Source organism: Leuresthes tenuis, unplaced genomic scaffold (assembly GCF_036924035.1).
Source record: "Leuresthes tenuis unplaced genomic scaffold, fLeuTen1.0.hap1 SCAF_16, whole genome shotgun sequence".
Classification (NCBI taxonomy): Eukaryota; Metazoa; Chordata; class Actinopteri; order Atheriniformes; family Atherinopsidae; genus Leuresthes; species Leuresthes tenuis.
Genome location: NW_027325370.1, coordinates 3,725,163 through 3,742,385, shown reverse-complemented (window position 1 = coordinate 3,742,385; position 17,223 = coordinate 3,725,163). Strand labels below are relative to the sequence as shown.

Here is a 17,223-nt window from a genome sequence, read left to right as displayed (position 1 = left end):
ATTAAGGATGCTTTAGTTTCTCAGTAATCACTTTTTTCCCAGCAAGTAAAGACTAACTGAAGGTGGTGGATGACGATATGATGCAGAAACTGCGAGCAGCAGACCAAGATCAATCAATGGGTGAATGACACAGCATGAAATTGCATACGACAGGTCTATAGGCCATTATCTGTATCCAACCAACATTTCTGCTCCCATGTAGCTACTATATGAAAATACAGTGTGACAGTCAGAACGACATGCTAAAGGGAAATTACTAAAGGAGCTGTCACTGTATGTTTGGACCATATTTCAGGTGAATTGCTGCTTTTACTGGTTAACTTGGTTATTTTGTGTTTAAAAAAAAAACTCAAAGAGCAAAAGCAGTTCTTTAAAGTCTCTTTAAAATCTAGGTAGTGACATATACAGCATCACATTTACTGCTCTTTGTTCTGTTTAGATAGGCGTGAGATGCACTGTGATCTGGAACCTGTGGAGACTGACCACATAGAGCTGCTTCCACAGGACGCCCCATTCCTGCAGGGTGGTGGTGGTCTCTGTGATGATCGGGTCCTCCAGAGGCACAACTGTCTCGCACAGCCTTGAGAGAGGAAAAATAATAAAAAGATTTAAAGATACGAGGACAAATGTGAGGTCAATCCCCAGATTATACAGAAGTTGTTGCTTTTTTTGTAACTAATCAGAAACATAAATCACACCCTGCACCAGTGAAGGCTTGTTGATTTTAATCATTTTTGTATTATTATCATTTCTTTACTTTATGCTGCTCTTAATACTAGTTTTGTCACTGAAGATCCTGTTCCTGCCATCCTGGATCACCATGGAATGACTTGGGAACGAGTTGCAAACTAATTTAGTGATATTTCACACCTGGAGTTAACCTCAGGTTTGGTGAACAGTAAAAAATGGGTTATGTTAAGCTGGGCTATCAGCAATTATCAAATACCATATGAAAGATCAATCTAACGTGCTGTTTTACAAAAATAAAGCATGCAGAAGTGACTCAAACTTACATTATCTCTAATTCCTGTGGTTGTGAAAAAGGAAATCTAGGGAGAAAAAAAATGACCCTGCTTTTCACTTGAGCGATTACTGCAAAAATTAAGTTCAGTTCAGAAACTATAGTGGAACTCTCAAGTAAAAAAAAGAAAAACAGGTTACTCATCCTTCCTGTGTGTCCACATTCATAGGGAAACATAAAAGCAAAGGTTAGATCTCCTGTGGTGCTTTGCACTTTGCCCATGAAGCTCCTGCATGTGCTGCAGGGAATTAAATGTGATACTGTATAGTGTTTATGGAACAAGGCAAGCATCTCCATCTGTAACAGAATGAGTGTGGGTGATTATCTGTGGCGAGGATGCTTTGGGAGAACTACACAGATGCAGTAGGTGTGTCACCTCATTAACTCCATGAGACAGCAAAGCAGATTTCCCAGAGCGCGACTCCCGCAGCGCGGAAGTATAATAATGTCAATTTCAAAGTCTGTACTTTTAGCTGTTTGAGTGAAAACAAGTCATCCTATGCGGTGCCTCCATGAGTGGCTGGCAGTATAAAGTCCAATATTTCAAAACTCCCAGTTCAACACAGCCATAGATCCCAGAATGCAGTTAAATCAGGCTGATGAAGCGCTCTGCTGCCTGTTTTTGCCTTTATTCTGGCCTGTGCAGCCGCTGCCATCTGTTGTGACAAGATGACCGCAGCGTGTGCATTCGTATGTACATGTCCAGGGTGTGCATGCATGTCAGCAGCTGTCCGGTGGTAATTCGCCTAAAAATTGGATTGTAACAAATAAGTAGTGAGGCAGACTTGGATAGCAACGGAGGAAGGGATACATATCCTCCAAAACTGACAAGATGATAAATCCATATCACACCATCTGCGTGAAGCCAGAAGGAGCCAGAGGGCCTGACCAGTAAAAAACAAACGTATTGCCTTCATATCGTTCTCCAATATATAGCCTAATAAATACCCGATAGTGGTGGAACTGCTGACAGAAACTGCTGCACATGTTGTACACAACAGGTTTTGAGCAGTTTGAGATGCACTTCTGTTCCACATTAAACGATCTGCACTGCAGAGACTTAATGCTGGAACTATATATGTCTGCTTTGTATTAAACAGGTTTCAATGACAAAGATAATGCTTCTATCTAATCTTAAAATGTGTTTGAACGACACTGTTTCTAAGGCTGGGCAAAAAGGATCTATCGAACTCTATCATTCTTTTATATCACATTGCTCACATACTCAGAACACATACTGTGGATAGAGATGCCACACAATAGGATGTGAAAAGGAGTATTAAAATTAAATGTTTTACAAGTCAAGGCACTTTATCACACTGATTAAGTAAATATTTTAAATCTAATTATGCCACAAAGAGGACCAACTCAGTGCCTATCATACTCTAACACTACCAGAGATATTAAAGGGATTGCTTCACATCATTTTGAACGACCTAAGCTGCTTAAAATGTATCAGTGAAAAATGCTTTATTCTCCATTTCACCCAGCGTGAAAAAGTAAAATTGTACATTTAGAAGCTTCAGTATTGGTGACCTGAGTTGAATATACCATTTCCAACTTAACCATTGACGTGCACAGCTGGATTAGTTACAGATTCTCACTGATTTTGGTATTTTTTCCTGGTATTAGACATGACAAAACCTTTAACATTAAAGCCTTTTTTTTCTTTACATGTTCAAGGTTCAATTAACAATATCTTAGCCCCTAATACAGCAACAAACAACCATTTGCAAGCTATAGCTGTGTAATGATGGCTTCGGCAGTCACTTTCCTTCAGTCTGGCTTGTAATCTATGCTCATGTGACCTGCTCTGTGGCAGCTTTATGCATACGTCATCGCGTCAGGCGTACAACTTTTTGTATTTAAAGTGGGTGTATATTTTTTTTCTGTGCTTAAGTGAATATACTTTGGCGTCTAATTGACCACCAACTCAGAAAATCAGACATAATACAACTCTTTCACTTCCTTTAGGGCCACGTAGGTCTAAAAAATGTGTCATTCAGTCAGTGAGCTGTTCAGATTTGCATTATCTGACGTCACAGCTGGAGCTAAGAGCAGCAGTAGCAGGTCTGCCCAAGGCTTGACCTCCGCTGCATGTGGTGCACTCTCGTTTTTTTTCTTGCATGTATTATAGTTGCTAGAACCATGACGCAAGTTTCACACATCCACAGTTCTGCTGTCAGCTGCAGAGAGAAGCTCCTATCATTACATCAATCTAAATCTTCAGAGAACATAAGAGCCCATTGAATTAAATTTATTTATAGGACCGATATTCATTCTCAGTCAAAGTGATCTTTATTGTCAATCAAGCTTTACAACAGTACATTGCAAGCAGTCTGACATTTCGTTTATCTAACTCCGAATGTGCACGAGTTAAAATTTGACATACTAAAATTCCCCACTATCAGGAGTGGGGTTCGAACCCACGAGGACATACGTCCATTGGATCTTAAGTACAACACCTTAACCGCTCGGTCATCCTGATATTTGGTTCTTCTCGAAACGGGTCAATTTCTGTGCTTAACCCATACATAAGGCACACCTGATTATAAGGCGTACTATTACCTAATGTTCTCTGATTGGTTTATCGCTGCCAGCACAGTAGTGCATGTATTACGTCCCTGAGTCAGCGGGAAATGGTCCGATGGTCAAGGACAACATCGTCGGTCTTTTTTAACTTTATAAACTTATAAACTGCACATCGGTCTGTATCATCCATCTCAGACTGAAGAACAGGCTCTCACTGGGACATGGGCAGAAGCTTTAATGATGACACGATTCAATCGCTGAGTACGAGCTCGATACAATCTGCGCCCCATTCAGAGTGAATGGCTGGGATCCGCCTGGATTCACACCGAACTCAAAGGAGCGACGGAAGTGGCCAGTTGCCATTAATTTCCCATTAATTTCCAATGTAAGAGAGCGAAGAGGCGCGGCTAAAGTGAACGTGGAGGTGAGAGATGCAGGGGGCTTAATGCCCTGATGAATGCTCGGTGCTCCCTGCGGTAAATTCAAAATGGCGGCATCCGTGACAGATTTTGGAATCCGGTGCACACTTAAAGTGCACCGGATTATATGGCACACGGCCGTTTTTTGTGAAAATTTAAGGCTTTTAGGTGCGCCTTATGGTGCGGAAAATACGGTAATCGGCATAAATGAGTGACCTTTCCCAACTGTCTGTCACCAAACTGCAGACAAAGCAAGTGTGAGCAACGCGATTCCTTAGTTAGGGTGTTAGTACATGAACATGAAAACTTTATGTGTGAGTAACCTGTAATAAGTAACCAGAATTACCTCAGAGAAAACTTTTGTGCCTTTTCAGAGATGTAATCCTGAAAAACTTGTCATCAGTTTATAGTGTGGCAGTGTGAACTACATGTGTGTCTGTGAGCTCTCCGGCTGGCACTGTATGCTCTCACAGGGAATAACATACAGAGCAAAGCTGCTCATGTCAAACGAGGTGGCGGCTAACTCCACTTCCCTAAGACCGGCTGCTCCGAACAGGGCTGTGAAGACAGGGTAGAGAAGGGGGCTGTGGTACTCACTGCGCCATCTTATACAAAGGGTGCCACACGTGTCATTTTGAATAGTTAAAAATAAACAAAAAGGCACGTGTCCTTTACATTCTCCTTATGCAACATTTCCTCCACTGATTGGACCCATGTTCTTTGGCTTAAAAGCCTCTCGCAAAGCAAGAAATCAGACCCGTTGCTCTGGTTTTCTGAGGCAGAGAAAGTTGTTTGAAAAGCTCAAACTTTGGATAAAATTCAGTTTAACATGTTTTTATTTATTCAGAGCCAGTACACGAAAAAAGCCATCTCGAAGCAGTTTACTTTAAAAAAAAAACCACAACAATTCCAGCTGAGCCAGTACTTGGTGCCAGTGGAAAGGAAAAAAAATTCCTTCTGACAGGATTACACCTCCAGCGGAAACAGACTATTTTCTGGATGACTTTCAGTAAAAGGGATTCTGCTGGTCTAGTGAATGTTTTTTTAAGGACTTATATAGGAACTTTAAATAGGACTCCACATTAAATATTCATACCTGATAAATAGACAGTCAGGGTTTTAAGTGAAAAATAATTTTTAATCTTATTTATTAGGAGTTAAACCTCATAGAATTTGCTCCATCTTTTACTGAAAATACTGAAAAGCTGGAGATCATTTTGAACATTTGACCTAAAGACAGTATCTAAAGGTTGCTCATATTCAAAGATCAACAGTAGAACGCCACAGCTGGGCCTCTTAAATCTTTCCAGAGGTCTTCAGCAGGGAAACAGGGGTTCTGATTTGATTTTATTGGTATTCTATTTTCTTGGTTTCTAGACCTAATGGCCCCCAGTGTTTCGGTAAACATAATTACATTATGAACCGAGGAAACTGTTACCTGAAAACACTTTGCTGCCTTTTTAAGGCCTCGCCTTCATCCATTATTTGAATCTTCAGAATTAGTATTGAGGCATAAAGAGTTGGTTCTCTGCATCACTGCTTATGATGGTGCGTATGCTTGAATGAAATCACTTTATCATGCAACTTACCCTCTGTTTGTCACTGTAGATTTCTTCAAGTGGACATAGCTGACTGGGAAAATACCCTGTGGATGGAGAAAGGAACAGAGATGTTTTTACTGAGAGTGACAGCGTTACATTAATTCTCCAGCACCACATGACTAAAATGTACTGTCCATAGCAATATGTTTGTGTTGCAGTCTAAGCTATCCATGCTGAGTGCTGAAAAAGTCAAAAAGACATAGAGTGCAAGTTCGCAATTTCTTTATATGGATTTTAAAATGTATTTGCTGAGAGGTTTTTTTTTTTAGTGCAAAAGGAACAAACATGGAGCCTATACTGTAAAAGCCTATAAGAGCAATGTTGTTCCAACTATTGTTGCTTGGGTTAGGAGGGGAAAAGCATGAGAGTCTGAGTGGTGCCACCCTTGCTGTTCATCTTTCTTATTCTAATCTGCCAGATGTGAGGAATCGGCCAAAGAGAGCACAGTTAATTCTCTCAGCAGAGAGAGAGTACGGGGGCGAATGAATGTGGGCAGAGTACATAACAAAATGGAGGGGTGTTGGTAAGGACTGTAAATAGCTGATGAGTGAAGAGAAGGACAGCATGTAGCCACCTACATTTACCAGGACTTGACAGTTTTGTGCTTTCTTTAAAACATTACAGCAACATCATGAACATTTCAGCTCGAAGCAGAGTAAATGTACAGCTGCAACGATTTCTGAGAAGACATCTCGTATCGATTTCCTGGTATCTTTACACCTTGTATTAAACTTTGCATAATTGTCTTCCAAATGTGCACAACGATTTTATAAAATGCTCTGCCACACGTGAACTGTGATGAAGGTTATTTACTGTAGAATCATTTATTTGGGATGTAGTTATATGATAATCAATGATAGCTGGGACTGTTGTGCTTTTTGCTTAGTTTTTTCCCTTCTTACTAAGGACTGTGCAGAGGTGCTGCTGCATCTGTCCCACAGCTGTAACTAAACATATGTATTCAAGTATTCATATATGCTTTTATCTCTGATTTTAGTTGTTTTGGTATGATTAGTTTTAGGATTAATAACTGCACCATATTCTACACAATATGCAAAATACATTCTTTCATTTGCTGTGTTGATGGTGGTGGAAAACACGGATTAACATGATAATGCTCATCTGGGTTGAGATCTAGTTATTGTGCATCTGATTCACATTATATGTCTTATCATTATCGAGGTGTCCCCTGAAATCAACTTAACAATGATTTGCAATTAGACTTCCCTCTAAAGTGACAAGTGGAACCAGGGTACAGGGTACAAAAATGATAAAACTACATTTTTCAACATGCAAGGCAGTATAGTTCACATATTAGATGCCGTGCGAGTTTTGCCAGTGATGTGGGACCTGAAGAACCTACTGAGGTCACACATCACTGAGGTAACTGAAGCGTTCTTCACACTTTGTGGTTGTGGCTTATCTCAGCATAAAATGACCATCCTCATTAGCCCACTGCTGTTCCTCCTTCATACGTGCCAAACAGAGCCTGCTCAGCACTGCATCAGTGTGTGCTTTCACACATCAAGCCAGCATTGCAGAATCAGCTGAGTGGCAACAGCGCTGTTGGTTATGGAGGCGAGTTCAGAGATGCCAGCTTAACCTCACACACATAGCCAGATTTTCTTATGTTACTACCTCCTTTGCATCCCCTTTGCTGCTTTTGTACTGTTACACACTTATATGTGTATTCTAACTACAATACATTGTATTTTTTCCCTTTAAACAGAACCAAGTAGTTTTGCTGCTTAAACTTAAGCTGAAAAACTATAATGGCTCCATACAAATTTTAAATTCAGTGCACTAACCTGACCACAACTACCCCTCCAACCTTCAAATGCTTGAATGTTTTTACCCAATAAGTTGCAAGATCCTATGTTTTTCATGCATTTAGCAGACGCTTTTATCCAAAGCGACTTCCAGATAGGCAGATAGGGTAAAGGGGTCTTGCCTAAGGACCCCTACTGGAGATAGTACCTTTCATGCAGGGGATTTGAACCCAAATCTCCCACATGGAAGGTGGCAATCATACCACTAAACTACGGCACCAAGAGCTATTTGCATATGTGACAAGTGAAATATGACATCTACACACAGCTATTTCATACTTCTGTTCAGTAAAGTAAGAATAATTACATAATTAAAATATAATTATATATTTTTTACACCAAAGCTCTATTCAGTAATTTAATCATCCATTAAGGTCTTTGTTGTTTAGACAGAGTTATTTCTGGGCTGCATTTCTGTCACATTTCATCATAATTCACAAAAAATGCACTTTTCTTTGATAAGAGCTAATAAGGAGATTAGCTCCAAAGCAGCCCAGATTACAGATGTGCTGAGAACACTTTTCTCATTCTGCTTTACAATACATTTATTTTCGTGGACCTGTGACATTCTGCATATTCTAACATACACATAAACAGATACAACAAAATTGCACTGTGGGTCATGAGAAACTTTCTTAATTACTAAATTCAGTTAAATAAAATGCACACAAAAAAATCACCAGAGATTTGTGATATAATTACCTTGATGGAAGGCTTCTTGGTGGAGAAGCCTCTGTACCACCCTGAGGAAAAAGCAGAAAGCACATGAGACAATCTCATCATCCCATTGAGACAAAATGTAAAAGCTGGTAAATTGGTCCAAAAGAATTGAAGACTATGGGTAAGCTATAGGGACAAAAAAACAGATTAGTCTGGTTTTAAACCACACTGCATGTCAAAACACAATACTTAACATGTTTTCTCATCAAACTTTCTGTAACTCTGGCTAGTCGAGCTTAGCTTGTAGCAAGTCTGTCTGTGCAAAGTCTTAAAACCATTAATTAACGTATATTTGCCTGCTGACCATAAGTGCAAACCCCAGCATTTTAAGTGTACAAACTATGTATTAATGTACTGAGACAGCAAATTAACCTGTGGAAATCATTAGCATTTAACAGTAAGTTAAGCTACATCACAGAGGCGCTCTTCTCGCTGTATTTAAAGACATGTTTAGCTGATTCTGGGACTGATATTTGTCAGAGTTCAAAAAGTTTGTGAGCTGTTGACAAAAGACAAACATAATAATTTCACAAACAACAATCTAAATAAATTCCTGTCTCGCTCCGCACTCGGAGACGCATTTCATTTATTCTTTTTTAACTTATTTTTCAACACAGTTGATGAAAAACAGCAGGCAGCGTCTCATTACTACCAGTTGAATGTGTTGGACCCTCTGGTGTCGACCTCCAAATACAATCTGCACCACAATTAAGAATCTAAATTCTTTTACCTTCACTCTTCTCCAAAATCTGTACAGTTTCCCCAATCTCCAGGACCAGTGCCTGACATATTGGTGACCGGAAGTTGCAGATCACTGTGCAAAAAGAGAGGAAAAGACAGAGAAGAGACAAAATTAGTGAAAAATAAATTTTCTAAGTGTCGACTGTAATCAATAGAATTTTCTGCTGATTAAAAGCTATGGTTGGTTTCATCTATGTGAACCCTGATTATAAAAGGTGGATCCTTCCTGAGTGTCTCCACGCAGTGAGGTCGTATGAGGGCAGTTAGTGGAGCTTTTTTAATAAACTGTTTTCAACATCTAAGCACAGTGTCACACAGGAGCCTCTGCTTAGTGAACTGTAAACAAGTTCCCACCCTGAAGTGGGAAGTCACTGTAATAGGCAATTAATTCTTAAGCAACCGGATTTTCTACAATGTTGAGTTAATTTAACCGTGTCCTAAAAGGGAGCCCACACAAACTGCTAAGTAAAATGACTTAGTGCTGATTAATCATAAGTCGGTATTAGCATAAATCTTCCATGACACCTGCTTTTGCAGCATCATTCTGTCTTTGACCATATACAGAAACTTCCTGTGACTCCAACACTGATGACATGATTATTCTTTAGAGGATAGATGACACAGTAAAGGCATTGACAACTGCACTGCCCCTGGAGCCCGTCTTTATCTGTGCAGTGCTGCAGATTGGAAACACGAGCCGTGCAACCAACTGTACAGAAGCCTTGGTAAAAGCAGGCTTGTTTGAAAATGACAGTGTTCCACTGATGATTTCAAAAACCTACAAATAGTGGCCCTTCACGGAGAGTTTTGTGTGAATCATTATGCTAATAAACTAGCCAGGGGACCCAGTGAGGGGGAGGAAGAGAGGGAGGGGCTTGAGCTCAGCTCCATTGCTTGTTTGAGGGTAACAAGAGCTCAGTTCCTGTGCTCTGGTAACTATGGCAACAGTTCATCCACAAACTGGAGGGCTTTTTTCACTGTATCTGCAGCAGTTATCTGGGCATTTTAGAATGGCAAGCTTATGGATATTACATGGCACTTGACTTCAAATGAGAGTGTATTCAAAAAAGGAGAGGTGGACAATGTTGAAGAGCATTCTTGTCACCTTTTTCAGATGGCCTCAGACTTGTTTCCAGCCAGGGCAAAGTATTTCCTTTAAGACTCATATTTTTTAATGGCCTCCATTTAATTTGAATTGCAAATCTCTGCTCGTACCATTTAAGAACTATTAAAGAGAGGGAACGTCAGGACAAGATGAGATGAGTTGGGCACACCACATGGTCTCATATTTTCCTCGTCCTCCCTCACAAAACCCCCAAGCTGTGTATAAGCACACTGATTTCATTGTGCCTGAAGAGCATTTGCATTTCGGCAAGAAAAAAAAACGACAAAAATTAATCCACCGACTTCAACATGTTGAACGTAGGATGTTGGAAGGGCCGATGGGACGGGGAGTTGAAAATGTTGGCAAAAGGAAACATTTCCACTAAGCAACAGCAAATCAGTCCAGACTGTTCAATATCTAGTTGAATTCATGATCAACGTGGCATCTGATGGTTACTATTGTGCGACTTACTGGAAAGAATTATGGGGATTGAGCACAGGAGGACACTCCTGCTGTTCTCCATTTTCCTCCCACCTTCATTGCTCCTGTTGGGGCTCACACAGATGGCTGTTCATCCATCAAAACCACTAAAACACTAATTCATTTACTTATCAACTACCGACACAGTTCAGTCTCTGTCTCCAAACATTTTGGTATGAAGCAAAGCAAGTGTGAGGAGCTTCGTACAGTTTTGGGTCTGAGGTTGTCAGAACATTTGCTAACACGGATATTTTACAACAATATGATTGTCTGTCAATTCTAGCCGTGGCTCTTAGTTGCAGGTAAAGCAAAGTGAGTAAGTAAAACAAGCAGATTTACATGCTTCACTGATGGGTAAAAGATTAATTCAAAGAGCACCACTCACAGAGACATCCTCTGTCCCTCGACCAAAAGTTTTATATAGCATTTGCATAGATTTTTGCCACTCTTACATGGGAAAAGGAAGCATTGCTATTCATGTTTTACTTCATGGTAAAAGTTATGATATTTGAGCCACCGTGTTGACATTGTCAGAGGCATCGCATTGCTTATCTATAAAGAATCATAGAGGAGGAAGCCATGAAGCAGCTTAAAAGAAGCATCGGACACTGTGAACCAGAGATGAATAAAACTGAATTCTACAGTAACTTAAACAACCTGAAAGGGAATTGATTGACACTCTTCCTCTATTGTGCCTGTTACTGTTCTTCACCAGCAGTGCTGCCACCACTGGTGTGAAGAAAAAGAGCAGTCATGTCGTGAGAAAACAGACAGTGTGGTTTTTGATAATCAGAAGCCGATGAGTGAACGTTGATGGCTCTGTTTGTTGAACACTGCAGTGATGCAGCACAAAAGGGTCTTTTCTGAGATGACTGCAGTTTTTATTAAAAGCACTGCAATTCAAGGCCTTCTGTGGTGTTAAAAGAGACAAATACACCACTGTGAATACTGCCTATGTTGAAATATTTGTCATGATTCAGTGGGAGTGGGAGACACTTTTGTCAGATTTGTTCAGAAAGTGTTAAAGTTTGCACCAAAATGAGTGTGAACATATGTAGTCAGCCCAGAAAAATATTTGGGATGTAATCTGTCACCTTTGACTTGCCTTTCCTCTTCCTAGAACTCTTTAATGTAGAAATTAAAAATGACGATACAGTTTGCCTGACTTTATAGTACCACAGGAGCCACTTCATGTGTAAATATGGACAGTCATAGTCTAAAAGATGTGTTAAATAAATCTGGTGAAGTTTAAAACTGGTCGCTTCATGAGCTTTTTCTCTTTTTGGAATTACTGATGGAAACATATATCACTTAACAGTATAATGGGGGGAAATTGTTTTTAGAGAAAGGGAACACGCCGTCAAAAAACACAATTATGGGTTATAAATTGCGTGCTGTATCATCACATAAATGAGTTATAATTGTATCAATCTACTGGAAAAAAATCTAATAGAAAATTAGGTGTAAACTGTGACATATAGACTGAATTATTTTCTTCCTTTTTTATTTCAGCTCTAGCCTCCTTCAGGACTTGTTCAAGTAAAGCTGAATTACCCAAAGAGGTCATCATTTTAGTGTGAATATGCAGACCACGGGGGTCCTGTTTTCCTAGCCTGAATAATTTTGTCCCAAATCCAGCTAAGTTAAGTTGTTCCTTAAGCTTCACCCACGGAGTCATAGTTCACAAAGGCTTGAATGCACTTTCATATATTTAGACAGATTACTGAACCAAACTTTTGCTAACCAATGGATTTCATCCACACAGAAGCATTTTATTGTATCTGATTCAAAATCAGTGTCCCAGAAATCCACTGCATGCCACCCAACTGCATAAGTGTTTGTGACGACAAGTACACAACATGTACACCACTGACTCGTATGTAGCATTAGCCTTCTTATGTGAAAGTTGATGAAGTTACAGAGAAATGTTCACCCAAATGAGGCTCTGTAACCTTTCCACTTCTAATGAGAACAAGGATTGAAATCATGGCTTGAACTATAGAGACATGCACCTTGGGGCTAATTTGAGTTGAACATTTCTTTTGTTCTTTTATGAACACACTTAATCCTTCAGTCATCTATTTCAGCAGTGGTTAAAGAAGCAAGAATAGCCTATAACAAGTCAAAGTTCTGCCCCAACTTCTAATGGGCTAAAAAGCCTATGCAAGTATTCATTGTGCAGGAAAATTATCGGTATTTTATCATGTTTTGCTACTGCGTTAATATGGATATTGCTTTATTTCCCAGTGCAAAATATTTATGGTTGAGCTCATTTCAACCACTTTATCCAATATTTGCCATTTTAATTGACAGCAATGCATCATATTTTGTAAAATAATCATGTTTCTATGTAGTTTATTGTTAGCTTTTTGTATAGCTTGTTATATTTTGATTTGTAACTCGCTTTGGATAAAAGCGTCTGATAAATACATAAACATAATCATGTCTGTAGCAGTGCTGTCACATGAAAATTACAACATCAGTCCTTCATGAGCTCTGAAAAACAGCCCCGTTTCCAGCTTTGTGACGATGTTTTTCTAAATATTCCACAAGAGGTGTACAATTTTTATTTAGAGGAAGAAGTAGGAGAATTATCATGATCAAAAGACATGGTTTTCGCAGTAAATAAAGGGAATGAACAACACTACAGCTGCAAAGCAGATATGGTGGGGTAAAAAATACAATATCTTATAACTTCTTAGATACAACAAAGAACTAGCATTAAGTTGCATAAAATGGAAGTAAAATACCTTGAATTTGCTCTTAAGTGCAGTACTTGGGTCCATACACTCTGTGTCGTTCAACCACTGATTACAGATAAGGGTTTGTTTATTTCAAATGCTGTTACTTCTGCTGCTGCAGTTTGTCCCTGAGTATCATGTGGCCACAGATAAAGCCATCAGGTTCATTCCACACTCTCATGTGGGCAGGTACTGACTTACAGTCAGAGCTGTCTCTGATGCAAGTATGAAGACAAATTGCTGCCTTTATGGATAAATCCACCAGTGACTAATTTGCTAATATGACAGGTTTTCACTTCTCAGGTTTTATAATTTTACACACCAATAATTAACTGAGAAACAAAACAAGAGATTACACGATTATTTGGTGTTTAAAACACTCATTATTAGCCCTTGAGTGGAGCAGTGGAGCGCGACTGTTAATTCTAACCGGGCCTGCTGCGGCTTCATAAGTTAATTTGGAAACTAATATCTCCTGCATAAATACAGCCAACAACCAATCAATAAATGAAGATCCTAAGACAACCATTAACGCTCCATGAGGTGGTTTTCGACGTTTTCCTTTAGACTGAGCTATTAAGACCAATCAGGAGAAAGGCCTGGCCTGCTGCTGACAGACCTTAGCTCTGTTTATTATCTGAACGGGGTATTATGTGTCAGAGGCAGTTTACACATAATGCCAAAATAGGGAAATAAGATAGGGAAAAATGTGTAAAATGGAGCCAGTGTTACTACAGATGAGGCGGGAGAGGAACTGATAGCAGGGGTACAGGGAGTGCACTGCCTGAACACGTAACAATCCACCGGCGTGGGATTCATCAACAGTGATGTTGGAGAAATATTGAACCTAGCATGTCGAGGCATTATCTGAGGCAAACTGCTAAATTCACCAGTGATTTCCTCTGCCTTCACAAAGTACAGTGTGTACTGTACTGCGTGGCGTCTCTGCTTCCCCGCATTTCAGCACCGTGGACAGCGTCATCTCCACATTTCCAGCACCACGGAGAGCGCCAGGTCAGTCCGCGCAGACTGATGCGGAGGCAGCGCCGAACTGTTGCTTTCCCACACGGAGCTACCTCCTCTCCTGCCTCCCGCCCGGTTAAAAACCCACATGTATTTGCGGCTGGGAAAAAGAACTGCAGTGATTCTGTGACGGATGGGTGAACATACAAACGACCAAACGCGACGTGATTACCACACTGCCACCACCAGAAGTGGCGATGTTATGGTGGACTGCCATCCAGGCGCTCAGTCTGCGGTTTTTATATTAAAAAAAAGAAATCATGACGAATGCAATGCCTCAAAACTAAGTGTACATATGTGGGCGTGTGCATGTGGGGGGAGCATCATGTGCGAGCCAGCGTGAGTAGCTCTGCAAGTATAACAAGCTGTAGAGCATCTGGACATGACTCATTCCCCTAATGAAAACCCTCTATAGAGTAATCACACGCTATACATACTTTTGCGGCGATAGCGAGACCCAGCAGTGGATTCATAAGGACTTGGTGGTATCTTGTGGGGGTATCTTTGTCTCCTGTTGTCGTTAGATTGTGTCCAGCTCGCTTTAAGATTGTATTTTTTTCAATAAACTGTAGTCATTAGTGGGAAATGGGAACTTTTTCCTTTCTTTCAAAGTCAGAAAGCACATGCGTGCTGGACGAGCAGATGTTACAGCGCAGTCCTTGTCGCAGCGGCCGCAGCAGCTTTTTTTTTCTTCTTCTTCTTTTTTTGTCTACAGGTAGACTCCAGCTTCACTTCAGCCTACACCTGTTGGAGGGACGCAGTCACGATGCCCCCTCGTGGTTTCAGCACGAATCGCGTCCCCCCATCCCCCCTCCCTTCATCCCCCCCAATCTAGATAGACTCAAAACAAGAAGAAAGGGCTAAAATGCCACACTGACGCATTTTTACAAAACCACAAAAGTAATGAGTAGGAGCGTGATTCAAGGCTCCGCCTCGGGCTGTGTACTGACTGCGATGGCATCTTTAAGGTGGTGGGTTGTAGGCTGTATCATCCCACGCAATTTCCCTTTCTATGCGGTCACTGGCCGTGTATATCAGCCATTATAAGTGCATGTGTTTTTCACTGAATATAATGGGCTTACTTTTAGAAAATGATGATAATAAAAAATAAAAAAAGCCCTGCACAGCCAATACGGGATGTAAAGGAACACCATTAGGTGTTTCTCGTGCAAAAGCTGCCATCACAACGCTGTACGACTAAAGTCTAATCAAAAGCAAGACGCCAAACGCAGTTAATTAGCAATAAAATCATGCAATCCACTCACCAACTCCAATTTTCTCCTCTTCTGTAGGTATCCACATATTTGGTTATTTTCCCTCCGGTTGAGAAAGCCACATTATGTCGATATCGTGAGATGATGCTGCTAAAAATGAGAGCTGAAGGCTCCAAATGGTCTTGGCCGCTCTTACATACATGGGACTACATGTCTCGACCGGAATCAGTACCCTGACGTTTGTGTGTGCTGGGAAGCAAGAGGGATCATGAAAACCTCAATATATGCGCTCTGTTATGTCCCGGCGTGCGTCTCCAGTCTGATGCAGTCTCCGTGTCCACCTAATGTAACACACAAGCACGCGGGCGCGCGCACGCAAACGGTGAGCGGTTTTCTTCTCTCTACAAAAGCTGTTATTGCAGCCGCATTTCAAAGGGTTTCTTTCCCACGAAGCTTATCTATTTCGTTTCTTTGTGTTTCTCTCGTTTCCTTGCTGTTTTCAGCCAATCGCGCTCCAGTCCATCTGATCCTCAGTGGGCTGCCGAGACAGCGTGTGCTGGCTGAATCTCTCGGTAATTAGCAGGTAATAAGTCGCGATGTCGTTCGCCGGTCCGAACTGCCGCGCGGCTGCAAGAAAATACTGAGAAAACTGCAATATATCATAAGCTGCGCCATCTTCATGGTCGTCACATGACTTGTTTTGTCAACACTGATGTGTCAAGCATTTGCAAATTCATGCGCCTCCTCTTTCTCTTTCTGCATGCCACTTCCATCCATCACAAACTCCCACTGCTTTTTGTCCTTCTGGCTTGTTTGATGGGAGTCTGCCTGTGTTGAACGGACGTGTTAGTTTGGCGGCTGCCGGCCATAAAGAAGCTCCCGGTGTTACACATCAGGCTAGACCACCATGTGGGGGAACACCTCCTGGTTGAGTCATTTCCAAGAAGCAGACCCACTATACAGCGACGCTTTGTCATAGTGCAGTCATGCTCCTACACAGATGAGATACCGCCAGTTTCCCCATTGAGTTTGATGGATTGGTTTGGGAAGCTGGATTGCACATTCAGTTTAAATCACATCACTGTTGGCTATCTTATAAAATCCCCTCATAAAGTGAAAGATTAAATCTGAGTTATTGGTTGTCATGATTTCGTTTCCAGCACCATTTCATATGCTGTAGATAAGAGGTGATTTGAAACTTCACTTTGGACTTTCTGACCCAAAACATGTTGTTCCCACTTGTTGTGACTTCTCAAACAGCCTTTTACATTTTTTCCTCATCTCTCCTTAACTGAATGATTACATTTATCATCTCTAAGAGTGTTATGTGTTCACACATCTGCTTGGAACGACACAGTAGTCATGAACTATTCATTCATTTACTTCTCATGGACAAAAAAGGTCACATTGGAAGGTGAAGCCCCACCAACTGTTAATCCCAGTGGCGGTAACATCATGCTGTGGGACTGTTGTAGTGCCAGTGCAAAGGGTAAATTGCACAGAGTGGACAAAATAGTGAGGACGAAGATTCATCGGCATAAGCTGAAATGGTTGGCTCGGAAACTTTGGACACACTTTGGTTATTCCCCAACACACTTCAGAGCTGGTCGCTGAATGAAACAAGAAGACTATATTAAGCTTTTGGAACAGGAGAGAGTCATCATTCTTAAAATATTCTGTGGGGCAATGACTAACACTATGAGCTCTACTTCTCTGCAAAACATCAAGCTTGATCGGGTTTGATTTTTACGGCTGGCCTGGTGATGAATTCAGAGAGGTTAACGGGACGAGGAGGTT

At 40.9% G+C, this 17,223-nt stretch overlaps 1 protein-coding gene and 1 non-coding gene across 6 annotated transcripts in view; both read right to left on the bottom strand.

Annotated features, from left to right (window-relative positions):
- The window catches only part of LOC140272112 (dedicator of cytokinesis protein 3-like), a 47,299-nt gene extending 31,092 nt beyond the window's left edge, over positions 1 to 16,207 (bottom strand). For 3 of the 5 annotated variants that reach the window (XM_072367454.1, XM_072367455.1, XM_072367456.1), the window contains exons 1-6: positions 15,478 to 16,207; positions 8,853 to 8,936; positions 8,105 to 8,145; positions 5,562 to 5,617; positions 1,014 to 1,049; positions 484 to 580 (exon numbers count right to left, since the gene is read on the bottom strand). In XM_072367454.1, coding sequence (XP_072223555.1) covers positions 484 to 580; positions 1,014 to 1,049; positions 5,562 to 5,617; positions 8,105 to 8,145; positions 8,853 to 8,936; positions 15,478 to 15,514 — 351 coding nt within the window. In that variant the 5' untranslated portion in view covers positions 15,515 to 16,207. The remainder of the gene's footprint in view (positions 1 to 483; positions 581 to 1,013; positions 1,050 to 5,561; positions 5,618 to 8,104; positions 8,146 to 8,852; positions 8,937 to 15,477) is intronic. The other 2 variants (XM_072367457.1, XM_072367458.1) reach the window with 1 other exon arrangement.
- On the bottom strand, positions 3,427 to 3,509 carry trnal-uaa (transfer RNA leucine (anticodon UAA)). The gene has a single exon. It is a non-coding gene; the product is annotated as a tRNA-Leu (tRNA).
- Positions 16,208 to 17,223: the final 1,016 nt, after the last annotated feature.